The sequence below is a fragment of the Eptatretus burgeri genome, chromosome 18 (genome assembly GCF_056783735.1).
Source record: "Eptatretus burgeri isolate ZD-2024b chromosome 18, Ebu_testis_v1, whole genome shotgun sequence".
Classification (NCBI taxonomy): domain Eukaryota; kingdom Metazoa; phylum Chordata; class Myxini; order Myxiniformes; family Myxinidae; genus Eptatretus; species Eptatretus burgeri.
The window spans coordinates 36,738,501-36,753,769 of NC_140978.1; the positions used below are offsets into that span (position 1 = coordinate 36,738,501).

At 44.5% G+C, this 15,269-nt stretch overlaps 2 protein-coding genes across 3 annotated transcripts in view; one reads left to right on the forward strand and one right to left on the reverse strand.

Annotated features, from left to right (window-relative positions):
- The window catches only part of IQUB (IQ motif and ubiquitin domain containing), a 35,157-nt gene extending 25,750 nt beyond the window's left edge, over positions 1 to 9,407 (forward strand). For both annotated transcript variants that reach the window (XM_085863783.1, XM_085863785.1), the window contains 3 exons: positions 7,914 to 8,165; positions 8,376 to 8,561; positions 8,899 to 9,407. In XM_085863783.1, the coding sequence (XP_085719909.1) occupies positions 7,914 to 8,165; positions 8,376 to 8,561; positions 8,899 to 9,045 (585 nt within the window). In that variant the 3' untranslated portion in view covers positions 9,046 to 9,407. The remainder of the gene's footprint in view (positions 1 to 7,913; positions 8,166 to 8,375; positions 8,562 to 8,898) is intronic.
- DNAH12 (dynein axonemal heavy chain 12) overlaps positions 1 to 15,269 on the reverse strand; it is a 323,986-nt gene that overhangs the window by 296,071 nt on the left and 12,646 nt on the right. The window lies entirely within an intron of this gene.

A 15,269-nucleotide genomic window follows, 5' to 3' on the forward strand; every position in this document is an offset into this window, starting at 1 on the left:
GACCGACAAATTAAAAATAAAATAACCCCAGTTTGCAATGAATGTTCGCTCTCCATCAATTATTATTTTTTTCCAACTTTAGTGCCAACTCACCCCTCCCTCTCAAAGCAACCATCACACTCTTCTCCCTCCAAACCTCCCTCTCACCTTTCTCAAAAACTCCCCCCTCACCTTTCTCCAGCAACTTTCCCTTTTCCCACCATTCACCCCTCAAAGTCCCCCCCCCTCACATCCACAAAGCTGGCCCCTTCCCCTGCCCTCTCACCTCTATCTCATCACTCCCTCTCCTCAACACCTCAACTGCCTTCTGCCTCCTCTCTTGCCTCCCCTCTCCCCCCAGCACCACAGAGCCTTTTCTCCTCATCTGGCCACCTCCCCAAGTTATTCTGCAATCCCCCACTCTGTCAACAACTCTCTTTACCCCCCCCCTCCTCCATTGTTCTACCCTCCCCTCCCCTCCCCTGCACCCAAAGCCTCCTCCCTTCCCGCTTCATTAACAGTGTGGACCTCAAATATCCGGGGCCTTCATTCAAGCATTACAGATCTTTCCAAACAGGTTGCCATTGACAAACCAGACAATCTGACAAACAGAAACTTTCCTCCCTCAAGATGTCTCCAACTCCCAATTATCTCTCCCTGGTTACTCCCTCCTCTGGTATGAGAGACCTGAGCCTCGTCCTGGTGGAGGAGTTACTCCCTTCATCAAAGACTCCAATTCCTCACTCTCCACGCTCTGCTCTCACTCCCCCACACCCCCAGGAATACTTCTGGCTACGGCTTCCACTCCACTCCCACCTTATGTTTATATGTGTACTGTACCATCCACCAAACAGTGATGACTCCATTTACACCTCACAATCCGAAAACATGGACCAAATTCCATCTTCTCATCCAAACTCTCTCTTCCTCATATGTGGTGACTTCAATTGTCATCATGCCAGTTGGCTTGGTGTGGGTACCTCTCTCAGCTGTCATGGCACTTCAGCAAAAGCTTTCTGCGACTCATTGGGACTGACTCAATCGGTGAATTTCCTGACCCGGATCTCAACCAATGGTACTCTATCTCTTCTGGATCTCATTTTGACAAATTTCCCTGAAAATATCTGCTTTTCTTCCTTCGCTCCAATCAGTTCTTCTGCCCACATGCTTGTCAAAGTGGACATCTCTCTGGCTGTTATCAGAGAACCACCTCAATGCTGTCGAGTCTGACATTTCACTCAAGCTGATTGGCAGGGTCTCCAAGCAGCCATCAAACTTCCAGACTGGTCTCCCATCGCCACTTTCTCCAACATCAAGTCATCCTGAGAATTCTTTCAAAGAAACTTGCTCTCCCTCATGCACAGATTTATCTCCTCTCGTCTTCAGTTGTCCTACCCTTCCTCCCGCCCAGGGTTCACTGAAGCTTGTGGAGAGGCAGTTGTCCTGAAGAAACTTGCCTTTGCCTCATGGAAAGCAAACCCAACTGAGGGTAATCTCAATTCCTTCCACAAAGCTCGGAACAAGTGTGTATCTACCCTCAGGAGAGCCAGAAAACAACATCTTTCTAAGCTCACGTCTGAACTCTCAAACCTCTCTCTCCTCCAAATCATGGTGGCTTCTAATCAAATATGGTTCTGGTGTACGTTCCCCCTCCAGCCCCTCTCTAACCTCAAATGGCCACACTGCTGATACCGCACGTTAAAAGGCTGAATGCCTAAACTCGGTGTTTGCATCGAAATCTTGTGTCTCAAACCCATCGTTTTCTGTACCCACCTTACCTAGTCGCACCCAACTATCCATGGACTCTGTGTCCTTTTTCTCTGACAAAGTAGAGATATTGGTGTCAAACCTCGACTCAGATTCTGCAACCGGTCCAGACGGCATCAGCCCACGTGTCCCAAAAACCTGCTCCTCTGCTCTTGCTCACCCTCTCTCAACTCCAGACCAATCAGCCTTCTTCCAATCATCAGCAAGGTTATGGAATCCATCATCGCTTCAGACGTTAAATCCTTCCTCTTCTCCAATGGCTTGATTTCCGATCATCAATTTGGTTTCAAACAAGGACACTCTTCCCTGGATATGCTGCTTCTGCTCACCAAACAATGGATGGAGGTCCTCCATGCCAGACATGAAATCAGAGCCATATCCCTTGAAATATTGCATGCTTTTGACACAGGCTGGCACCCTGCCCTGCTCACCAAACTCTCTTCCTATGGTATTCAAGGCCATCTCCACTCATGGCTCACAGACTTCCTCTCCCATCACAGCCAACGTGTGGCCCTGAATGGAGTTCTTTCATCCCCTCTTCCTGTCCAAGCTGGAGTTCCTCAAGGCGGTGTTCTGAGTCCTGTTCTTTTACTGGTTTTCATCAGTGATCTCTCCGACTCTCTGGAAAATCCTCTATCTCTTTGCTGATGACTCCACCCTCTGCCGTACCATCTGTCATCCCTCAGACCAGCAAGCAGCAGCTTCTTCGCTCACTGCAGATCTGGATAAAATCACAAACTGGTCCAACACGTGGAACACGTCTTTCAATCCGGACAAATCTCACACTCTCACAATGTCTCTCCAAAAGGACCATTTAGAACCCCCCCCCCATCCACTTTCCCAACAATCCTCTGGAAGAAGTCCTTTCTTTCAAGCTTCTGGGTCTCACGATCTGCCATGATCTTTCCTGGGAAAGCCACATTTCCAACCTAGCCTCCAAAACAAGTCGCCGACTGGGAATCCTCCACCATGCAAAGTCCTTCCCCGGCCCACCTGAGCTCCTGACCACATACAAAGCTTTCATCCGCAACCTGATGGAGTACTGGTCTCCCCTCTGGGCTGGTGCTCCTGCCTCCCATCTTTCTCGGCTTCACGCTATGGAAACCAAGGCATTTCGGATCATTGGTATCTCCCGCGATGAGGCCAAGTCTTTGGGCCTCTCACTCTCTCATCTCAGGCAGGTCGGTGGTCTTTCTGTCTTCTGCCGTCTCCTCTCCGGTCTCGCCCCTCCCTGCTCTATCTGCGATTTGTCCCAACCATATTTCCACAGGGCGCTCAAGGTTCACCAACCACCCCCATCTGGGAAAACGACCAAAATCACGAATCACTGCTAAGCTTCACTCTTTCACTCCTCTTTTTTCCTGCCTTTGGAATAAACTCCCTCACTCTGTTCAATCCCATTCTTCCCTCCAGACCTTCAAAACAGCTGTTCACCACCACCTCTTATCGTCCCCCATCCAAAACCTTGATCTTTTCTACCCCCGTTAATCCACCCCAACCCCACCTCCTTCAAATTCCCTGCTTTCCTTCCTGAAATTCCCTGTCAAATGGACTGTCAAAGGGATTAAAAACAAAACCTGTCAAAGGGTGGAGGAGCTCCTTGTGAGCCAACGGCAATCCATATCTTGTGCCCAACTCTATCTGTGGACGTCCTCCTGCAGTTGTGTTACTTTTTATGAAGAGTTTGGGTCAGGATTTGCACTCCGGCCACCGTAAAACCCTTCATTCCGCAAAACATTCAAAAACAATTTTAAAAATCTGAAAACCCACTCTGAGGTAGTACCTTCTGTGCAGCTGCCCTGTGCAGGGCAGCTCACCAGATGAGACGATTGGGGCAAAGCCTTCAGGACCCCCAATCTTTGATAAGAGGGAAACCAGGGGGTAACCTTCCCGGGTCAGATTGCGGTAGTGTTTGTCAGGGTGATGCTGAGGTGCCGTCCACCAGACGGCGATCTCCTTGGGTTAACCTGAGGCGGGCTCTTCAGGTAGGTGCCTGAAATGTCCTATTCAGAAGAGAGGATGATCACCTGTCTCTGCTATCATCTGAGCTCAAGCATTTGGACATCGGTATTGCAGCACTCTCTGAGGTTCAGAGACCGGATTGCGGCGAGATCATGGTGGGTGGTTATACCTACTATTGGTCTGGTCGCTCTGATGGTTACCAGACCCAAGGAGTTGCTGGAGCTGTGTCCAATGAGCTGATTCCACTGATAATTATCAGTGGTGTTACCTTAATTATAATTAAGGTAACACCAGTCAACAAGTGTATTATGAGACTAAGGATTCATCAGTCAGAGCTGATCGTCACTCCTTGGGTGTAATTTCCCTGGTCTCTGTGTATGCTCCCACTGAGGTGAGTGATCTTACCGTGAAGGACACATTCTATGCCACTCTTGAGTCTGTGGTTGATCAGTGCCCCAGGTGAGATACTCTTCTAGTCTTGGGAGATTTCAATGCACCGACTGTAACTGATAGTGATGGTTATGAGACGTGTGTTGGTCCCCATGGGTCTGGAACTGTGAACCAGAGGAGCACGAAGTTCCTTGACTTTGCAAGAAGTCATGGACTAGGGTGGCCGGTTCATGGTTTCAGCACCCACACGCTCATCGCTGGACTTGGTATTCCAACGCTGGTGGTATGGCAAAGGAGATTGACCACGTGCTCGTTGATGGTCGATGGAGGATGATCCAGAACTGTAGGGTCTACCGGAGTACTCAGTTCCACAATACTGACCACAGGCTTGTTGTAGCAACTCTAAAGTTTCAGCTTAAGTCCAGGAGAATGGTACCATCCCAGCCTTGGCTGGATGTTGGCAAGCTCAAGCATGATAGGGTAGCTGAGGAGTTTGCGAACAGGCTGTGTGGAGATTTGGGGGTCTGGGTACTTTGGGGGATCCTGAAGAGTTGTGGAGTGCCTTCAAGACTACCGTCATTGACGTTGCCGGTGGATGTCTTGGAACTCACCCAAGCGTGAAGAAGAATTTTGTCTCAATGGACACTGGATACCATTGACCAGAGTTGCAGGGCCAGGCTGAATAGCAGAGCTGAGCTGTTAAGAGAGCTGAGGCATAAAACTGTATCTGCACGAAGGGTGGACAAGGAGGCCTATGTGCGAGGAACCTGTGAGGGGGGTAGAGAATCAACTGTGATCAAGTGATTCTCGTCCTGCTTGCAGGGCAATTTGCGCATTGCGTTCCTCCAAGCCCGTTCCTCAGTGTACTGCAGTTAGAGCAGTGGGTTGTGGGCTCTTGACAGAGGAGTCCGAATTAAAGGCCTGCTCGGCCGGTCACTTTGAGCGGCTGTTCCAGACTGATCCACCAGCTGTCGAGTTGGATGTCAGGGTTGTTGCAATCCGGTTTGTGACCCTCCAATTAACTGTGATCCACCTTCGTTTGTGGAAACACAGGCTGTGGTGAACCGGTTCAAATTGGGTAAAGTTCCTGGGCTCTGTGGCAACCATGCTGAACTTCTCAAGGCTGGTGGAAATGCTGTGCTCATGTTGTTGCATGCAGTTCTGTGCTCTGCCCGAAATACAGGCATCATCCCAACTGACTGGAAGACGGGCATTGTTGGCCCTCTCTGGAAAGGGAAGGGTGATCGCCAAGACTGCAACAACGACCGAGGGGTGACGTTACTCTCAGTGCCGGGCAAGGTCTTTGCTTGGATAATTATTGATCGGGTTCACCACCATCTGCTTGAGCACTAGCATACAGAGCAGTCAGGCTTTACACCAAAGAGGTCAGCGATTGACCGCATCCTTGCTTTCCAGGTCCTCACCAAATGCAGATGAGATTTTTTGCAGGGGCTGTTTGCAGCCTATATTGATCTCTATAAAGCATTTTATTCAGTGAATCGGGATGCCCTCTGGAGGATTCTTGGTTTTCGTAGGGTGCCACCAAATCTGATCAATCTGTTGTCTGAACGATATTCTGGAACTGAGAGTGCTGTGAGATGTGGTGATACCATCTTTAACTTATTTCCAGTTGTTATTGGAGTTTGTCAGGGGTGAGCACTGGCCCCCACACTTTTCAGCACTTGTATGGACTGGATTCTGGCGAGGACGTCACACAGATCAAGCTGCGGTGCATCGTTTAGGAATGTCAAGATCTCTGACCATGATTTCGCAGATGATGCAGTCATCTTTGGATATCCTTTTGGGGGCCCTCTAGGTGCTGAATGAGGAGTCGGAGCCGCTGGGATTATGGGTTTCCTGGGTCAAAACTAAGATATAGGCTTTCAGTGACATCTGGCATCCTGTCTGTACCTGTTTGTGGTGAAGATGTTGAGGTCAAGGAGAGATTCACTTACCTTGGCAGTAGTATTCATGTCTCTGCTGGCTGTGAACCAGAGGTCAACAGACGTCTGGGTCAGGCCGGGAGAGTCATGGTTTCACTGGATCATGGGGTGTGGCGCTGCCGGTACCTGTGTGGGTGGACGTAAGTCTGAGTCTTCAGGTCCTTGGTGCTTCCCGTCTTGCTCTCTGGATGTGAGACTTGGACTCTGACCAGGGATTTGAGACAGAGACTTAATTCCTTTGGTATTAATCCTTCTCTTCGGAGAATCCTTGGCGATCGCTGGTTGGACTTTGTATCCAACGAGCGGTTGCTGAGAGACACTCAAATGAGATTTGTTACCTGCATAGTCCGTGAGCATCAGCTGTGGCTGTATGGACAAGTGGCTCGTTTTCCTGATGCTCATCTTGCTCATCAGATTTTCTCAGCGAGGGAGCCTCGTGAGTGGAGGAGGTCAATGGGCAGACCACATGCCTAATGGTTGCAGCAGGTTGATCTGCATCTCAAGGAGATGAGGATGGGCCAGGCATCTGCCTGAGGGATGGCCAGACTGAGGCTCCTGGAGTACTGGTGGAAAGTGGATGCAGCAACACGCTGCTCCGGCGCATGCTCCCATACCTGACCAGAACCCTGACCCCACAAAAAAAAATGCATTGGACTGCAGGGAAGTGTATTAGACCCCACAAAAAATATAAAAAGTTTGGGCAACGCTGGGTACTCCTGCTGGTAAAAAAATAAATAAACCCTTGCAATACAATGAAATGAACCCCTTAAAGGGCCCAGCGACACACACGCACACACACACACACACACACACACACACACACACACACACACACACACGCACACACACACACACACACACACACACACACACACACACACACACACACACACACACGCACGCACACGCACGGTTTTTTTTAATGGAGCTTTCAGTCAAGGAAGGAACAGCATAGAGGAACAAAGCAGGCTCATACCACCCAAAGGTCACAGCATAGCAGTTTAGCACCTCAGAGCATTACCGGCAAAACAGCAGAGCTCCAGCACCACATAGCATCTCAGCAAAAGAGAGAGTCCGACTCCACAGACCATCTGCAGCCAAAGAGTAGAGTACCGGCATCACAGAGTATCCCCAGAAAAAATGAGAATCTCCAGCACCACAGAGTGTCTTAAATGAAGGAATTAAGTTCCACTACTACAGAGTGTCCCCAGTAAAATAGAGGAAATGCCACTCAGGTATTTAAATACCTCCTCCCAACGACTTTTGCTTCTTACGTGACTCTGCATGGCCACTGAGACGTCGGCTTCCTTCCATCCAGCCAATCAGGTGACACCCCAGACAGCTGATGGTATTCACACCGGCGATGTTGTGGCCTCGATCCCTCCTTACCGCAGGGGTGGTGCAATATAAAGCCTGCTATTGACAACCTCATATTAATGACCATCTTTGGGGTCCCATCACCTCACCTCACCCGCCCCTCATCGATTCAGAAGGAAGGATAGATCACACGATGCCCTAAACCTAGATCCATCTCCAGCGCAAACAACAACACCTTCCAACTGCATGCAAAAACAGGACAACTCCACCCAAACAAGAAGTCCTCTTTCAGGTTAAAATGACCTTCCCTGTGCAAACACATTAGCCATGCTAAGGCCTTACATTCCTATAGCTACCCTGTACCCCACCACATGTAACAATATCGTTAAATAGGCATTTCATTAAAGCTCTCAGATTTTGAACTGCATCTTGTTTCACTTTTTCATGGTTCTTTTGCCAAGTTTATAAAACAAATGTGCTGAACAATGACTGATATAAATTGGTATCTTAAATACAAAGAAACATTTGATTTGTTTCAATGAAATTATTTTTCAGGTTCCCCAAGACCCTGCAACACTTCAGAAAAATGTGAACTTTTGCGCTTCTTGCCTAAGTTACCTGCCTTCAGCAGCATTTTCTCCGGCTGCATTGACAAATACAAGAAGTCGTTGCCGAAGTTGCACCGCATTGGATAATTCTGGAGGAAAGAGGAAGGAAATGTCCCTCTTCCGCACAATGTTGCTGAAACTACGGACCACCGAGCAAGCATTGGGAGATAACTCCTCGTGCCTGGCCTTCCTGATCGGGGTATCTTTTCCTCATTTCTGGAATCACATTTACTTGTTGCACAAGGTCTTCTTCTCCCATTGTTTACAGTCGCACTCCCACAATACTGAAATCATTCATTTGCATTGCAGTTCAAGCTTACTTAGTTCCAGTGACCATGATGACAATGGATATATTTGACAAAAACAGCTCATTGCTTCCTGCATTATAATAACTTTATGCCACATTCAGGAAGAGGACTTCCGATACCTTGTGGAGGTCATATGGAGTGGACAATCGGCACATGGAGGCAGCAGAGAGCTCATTGAGCTGGTCATGGTGAGATGGGACAAGACCACTCCATGGAGTCCATGGAACTGCATCCTTCTGACCGAAGATGAAGCAAGGCTCCACCTTCATCTTAAGGACTGGAGTCAGGTATAGGCTAAAACTGAACTTTGTTCAGAAATATCACACCTTCATTTATGGGTTTTTTTTCCTTTGAAGAGGTTAATGCAAGTTTCCCAAGAATATGGAGTAGAGATGCACAGACAGCTGGTTTTGATAAACAAGCAAGAGTGCATTCATCGGTCTCTCTTCTGGATGTTATGCGTGTGAACCCACCTGCATTTCCACATCCTATTGTCTGCTTTTCTTTAGGGCCTCTGAGCTCCTTTAAGTGGTAGTATGATGTCGGTATAATGAGCAATATTGCCTTTAATATTAACGTTTTGAGAGTAAAATTATTGGTGTTATTTGCATGCGCTCCACACAGGCTTACAAGGATCACTTTCTCGCTGCAGTCCATCACCGTCACGTACTGGCTCGTTTTTACTTCAGCAGTATCGACACAATGGCCAAGCACATTGACCTGATGTCAGCGAAATCTCATGGCCAAACTGCACGATCAACGAAAACCTGAGTGCAATTGCCTGAACCCAATGTTACCTTTTTGAAGCTCAAACCATAAAGATCCGAACATAATTATAATCCTAATCAATAAAATGGTCTAAATATTACAACGATGTTAAACTCCAATTATTAACCTGGAAAGAGTAAAGAAGTCCTTTCTTTCTCATTCTTGCTTTCAATGCCAAGGCAGTGATTGTGAAAGTGCTACTCCTCAACATGTGGTTTGGCTAAGGTTGAAAGGATAAAGACAGCATCTATCTTTTAAAAAAACGAAAAATTCGGTCGGTGAGGTGGTGAAGCCATCCGGGAAGCTGTGAAGCCGTCCATCAATCCATGAAGACTATTTGCCTATTCATCACGTCCTGTTTGAATGTAAGTGACACTGTAAACGAACGTCTACATATTACATACTATTGGAATGTTCCTTTCACAATGAAGCTGTGTGACTATGTCTATTAATTATGTACTGTTTCGACGTCGGTTGCAGACTGCACGTATGTCTATCAACTACACACTATTTCAACGTCAGTTGCACCCTGACTTCACACACATGTCTGTCTATTAATTACGTACTACTGGAATGCACATTTCCATGCTTTAAACTGCTGAGACCCCTTCGACTGTTGAGGATCCTTTAAGACCCACCCCCAAGACCCTTAAGACCTGATGACCCAAAAGATCCAAATACCCAAAAGTCCCCGAAGACACAAAAGACCCAGAGGAACAAAAATGCTATTCAAATACTTGACAAAGTGGTGGAGACCGTAGCCCAAGCTTTTGTTTCCAGATTGGATATCAAGCACTGCAACCTATCTATTATCACCACTGACAGAGGATGACAGTTTGAGTGCACACTTTTCAAAATGCTGACCGAGTTACTTGGAAGCAAATGCCCAAGAACTACTTCTTCCCACCCCGCTGTAAATGGGCTTGTCGAACAGTTCCATCGACAGCTTAAGTCCTCACACAGAACACAAGCAGACCCACATTGCTGCAGAGAAAACCTACCGGTCGTGCTTTTTGGCATTTGTGCCACGGTGAAAGCTGATCTGGGTTGCAGCACAGCCGAGTTCGTTTTTGGATCAACACTTCACCTTCCTGGGCAATTTGTTGCCCCGACTAACATTTACACCAGTTTGGACCCAAGCAATCATGTGGACGGACTGCAAAGGACAATGAGTGAGTTACATCACATCCCCAACAGAGTTTGGCAGAGATCTACACATTTGCACAAAGATCTTTTGTCTTGTACCCATGTTTTTTTTCACGTGATGACACTGTCAGGGCTCCTCTGCAAACTCCTTACCACAGCCCCTTTGGAGTCATTACCAAGAAGGACAAGTACTTCATCCTTGATTTTAATGGAAAGTCTGAAACGATCAGTTTAGACAGGCTCGAGGTCCCAAAATGGATAAAGAGTCTGATATACAACTCATCCTACTGCTTAAGCAGAACATCTCCAGCGACATTGACTCCCATTGTTCCCGTGAGCCTCCATACAACAACATTGAGTTCAGCCCCATAGGTCTTTGCCACCGACAACTGCATCAGAAATGAGGAAAAATCATTCTGCCAGACATGTCCATCCATTGGCCTAAGAGATTTGTGCAGGCATTTAATTCAGGCTGACGTCCACATCATTATCGATCGTCTCTCTTTGGTCATCAATCTAGAGGGGAGCTAATGTAGTGACGTTAAATTTTTTCCACGTTTTGCGAATAGCAGTAAGAAAGCAACCATGTGAACATTATTAGTCAATCAATGGAGTCCTTCCAGAGAGCCAATAGATGTAGCAGATACAGCAAGACAAACGAAAAGAGAGAAAACTCGTCCATGACGTGTTAGGAGCTCGAAGCGCACCTTTCCATTCAAGACTTTCTCATTTAATTCACGAGTTACTCAACACATCAATATTTAATCGTAACTACTTCTACACCACCAAGACCATGGAGTGAAGTGCATTTTGTTTGTTTAGCTGAACAACCATGACGACAAAGAACGAGTCATTTCTGCCTTTTGCCATGGCAGTTTCCCATTTTCGACGCCATTTTGAAGCAATGGCAGCTCAACGCCAATAAGCCCTCCCTCTTCACCAACCACTGGAGATGATGACGGAAGGATTAATAATCAACCGGACTTCATTTACAACACATCAGTTTCGTTTTAAATGAGAATGAGATTTATTTTATTCTGGTGTGAACATCATCATCACAACCAGCACACTGAAAAGAAAAATCACAATACTCCTGGCTCTTGGGGGGGGGGGGGGGGTGTACATGACTCTTTTAGAGTGTCACCCTATTTTTTTTGTTCTTTATGCCAAGACCTTAAAAAAGTTTGGGTAACACCTCCAGATCAAGTACGTTTTCTGTGTGGGGTCCATCTTGGATTCGCAGTTGGCTACCAGCAAACCATAATTGAACCAAAATGCCCGTATTGGGTTTAGATGGAATAAATCATTATTAAGCATCCATAAATTATTAATTTTGATTTACTTCAATTACTTATGCATTGCTTAACACGTTTTAGCATGATTTATTCTCTTAAAACTTGGTTCACAGGAGAAAATAACCATATTTTACGTAATTTTAGTCAAAATAGTCAAAAATAGCTTTCAACTTGAAAGTAGCTCAAAGTTTGATGGTCTCTGAATGACTTAATATTATAAGTAGAGCTATAAAATTTGGCCAAATGTTTCATTATTAAGTTCTCTGTGCAATTCAATTTTCATATTCTCACAATGGGGCTGTGTGTGATGACCACAGAGCTCATTGTAAACCAGTCACCCCTACCCCCAAATGGCCACTTTTGCGGTATTTCATCAAATGATGATATCTCCTTAATTAAATGCCATGGAAAGTTGATTTTTTTTTATACTAAATATAGGTTATTGACCCCAAGAAATTCATTGGTAACATTTTTGTATTGTTTTAGCTGATCTAATTAGCATAATCCCAAGATTTTCTTCAAAATGACTGCCAAAAGAATGAAAAGTAGACATGATTTAACAATGAAGCTTTAATTAATGGTCTAAAACAGTGATATGCATATGCTTCAATCCTACAGAGACGATATTGAGACACTCATCTTAATTAGATGTAGGGGAACTTGGGGCACAACCACATACCGGGGCAAGGTCAACTACCAAAAGATTTCCATATTTTATTTCTAGCCATCACACCATGTTTAGAATGATATGGGCTTTTCCTCGATAAAGGTAATACTGTGATGACAATGCTGTTAGGGTCCATTTGACCTTGACCCCATTGTTCGAGGCCAACCACCATGTATCCAAAAGATTCCATATGTTATTTCCCATTTATTCATAACACATATATGTAACTGAGCCATCAGACCATTTTTTTTAGAAAGATAAGGACATTTTTTTTTGTTTTACAAAGGGATCACTGTTGAGGGTCTATTTGACCTTGAATCCTTCACTCAAGGTCAAATAGCAGGTGACCAAATGATTCCCCATATGTGATTTCCTATTAGTGTATAATACATACCAAAGCCCTCAGACCATTTTAAAGTAAATTACAGGGATATGAAAGTCTATGATATCATTTTTGGGAATACCTAAGTGAGGTAAACTATGATGTCACAGTGAGGTTAACTATGATGTCACTTCCTCTTGACAACTGGATTTTCAAGAAAAAAAGAAGAGAAAACAATGCTGCAAACAAAAGGTAAGATTTTAATGGATCACCTTTGATTTTAAGTAAATATAATGGTCAAAAGTTGTCAATGAAATATCAAAGAATAATTGTATCTCTTAAAATGAAATATTTTAATGAATAATTGTGAAATTTAGATCAAAATATTTAAATTTCAAAGCAAAATGGGGGATTCCCCAATTCTATCTGATCCCCAAAATGAGGGAATCCCCCAATTCTATCTACAAATAGGCAAATTGTCTAATGTCATAAAATTTGATCAAGAACACATAGAAATATAAATTAAATGTCAAATCATACATTTTTAAGGGTAAGGAATTGAATGAATTTGGTTTCAAAGACCTTGACATGCTTTCAGGGTTAACTATTAGTATTGAGATATTAACTCGGCAATTTGTAAAATATAATAAAACCTGATCAAGAACACATAGAAATATGAATTAAATGTCAAATCAGCACATTTTTAAGGGTAAGCAATTGAATGGATTTGGTTTCCAATACCTTGACCTTGGTCTATGTTTTCAAGGTCAACTGTTATTATGCACATATTAAATGTATCAGCTTGTCAAATCATTTCTAGGATACATATGAATATGAAGAAAATGATAAATTATACATTATCAGAAGTTGGGGAAGAATGGAATGGAAACCATCATCACATGTTTGCTGCCTCAACAATAAAACAAAAACAGACCCCCATTAACATGAACACATGGAGCACAACCATACATGTAAATGGATGGGGCACAACCACATACCAGTGTGCGATTGTGCCCCAGGCCTGGGACACAGCCACACACTGGTATGTGGTTGTCCCTCATCCAGAATGTGCAGAATAGTTTACATGTATTTACCTGTTATGTCCCTGAGGAGACGGGGGTCATATACAATTGCCCAAATTAAAACGCATTGATTCCAAATAGGTAGTTGTCCAATTTACTTTAAGTGTGTGGTTGTGCCTCCAATTGCCCTAGTATGTACAACATGTAGTACTAATAATATCGTATTTTTTTTCAGGGTTGTGAAGAGTTGGATAAAGTGCCAATGATGGAGTCTGGCACTCTTGTAAAGTCATCTCAAGACCTCTGTTATGATGCAACAAAATGTATTATCTGCCAAAAAGTAGGCGATGATAAGACAGCAAGCACAAGCAATGGCTGTAAAAGGATACGGGAAGCCAGCGGCATACACAATGACCATGTTTCCAAAAGACTGAAGCTTGTTGAAGGAGATGGGTTTTATCATGTGACTAATGAATGTTACACGAAGTACACTATGAAGACAGTTCTTGACAGAATAACTAAGAAGAATCTAGTTCAAGGCCATGACTCATCTTTTTATCAGCAGAACAAAACTGAAGGTAGAAGCTCTCGCTCCCAGGCAGTTCGCCACCGACCTAATGCAGATACTACAGCAACTGGATTACGAGTTGTGAACTGCATTATCTGTGATAACAAATCCTACAAACAACTGTACACAAAATATCGTATAAGTGAATCCAACCGTGCTCTGTCTTTTCTTGCTGCAACTAACTTTCAAGTTGAAAGCTATTTTTGACTAAAATTACGTAAAATATGGTCATTTTCTACTGTGAACCAAGTTTTAAGAGAATAAATCATGCTAAAATGTGTTAAGCAATGCATAAGTACTTGAAGTAAATCAAAATTAACAATTTATTGATGTCTACTAATGATTTATTCCATCTAAACCCAATATGGGCATTTTGGTTCAATTACAGTTTGCTGGTAGCTAACTGGAAATCCACGATGGACCCTACAGAGAAAACGTACTTGATCTGGTGGTATTACCCAAACTTTTTTTTGAAGGTCTTGGCATACAGAACAAAAAATAGGGCAACGATCTAAAGGAGTCATGTACACAAACACCCCCCCACCCCCACCAGAGCCTATACTACAAACACGAGCGACAGTGTGTGTGTCTGTGTGTGTCTGTGTCTGTGTCTGTGTCTGTGTCTGTGTCTGTGTCTGTGTCTGTGTCTGTGTCTGTGTCTGTGTCTGTGTCTGTGTCTGTGTCTGTGTCTGTGTCTGTGTCTGTGCGTCAGTGGTTATCATCATGTGCAGGTTTTAAAAGGTGGGACGGAGTCCTCCTATGTCTCAAAGTATCCACCTTCGTTTCAGTAAAACATCACGATTCATGGACCAAGTTGTGAAGTTTTCTTTTTCTCAAAGTTTTGTTCCGAGGGCTCTTTTCAGGATCGTCACCAAACCCCGGACAGCTTCAAACGGCAGTTAGTTTGTAGTAATAGTCCCAGGAATGGTTTTTAAGATCACTGGAAGGTTCTTCTTCATCGTTCCCATTGCTCCAATTATCACTGGTACAATTTTGGTGATCTTTAGCTTCCAAGATATTTTCACTTCATTCCTGAGATCTTGGTATTTGGTCATTTTCTTGATTTCTGCATTGTTTAGGCCAAAATGACTGGGTACTGAAACCTCAATTAACAATGCCTTCTTTTACTTTTGGTACCTCAGTACTTTTACTTTTGGTACCTGGTCTCCTCACCACATACAAAGCTTTCGTCCGCAGCCTGATATAG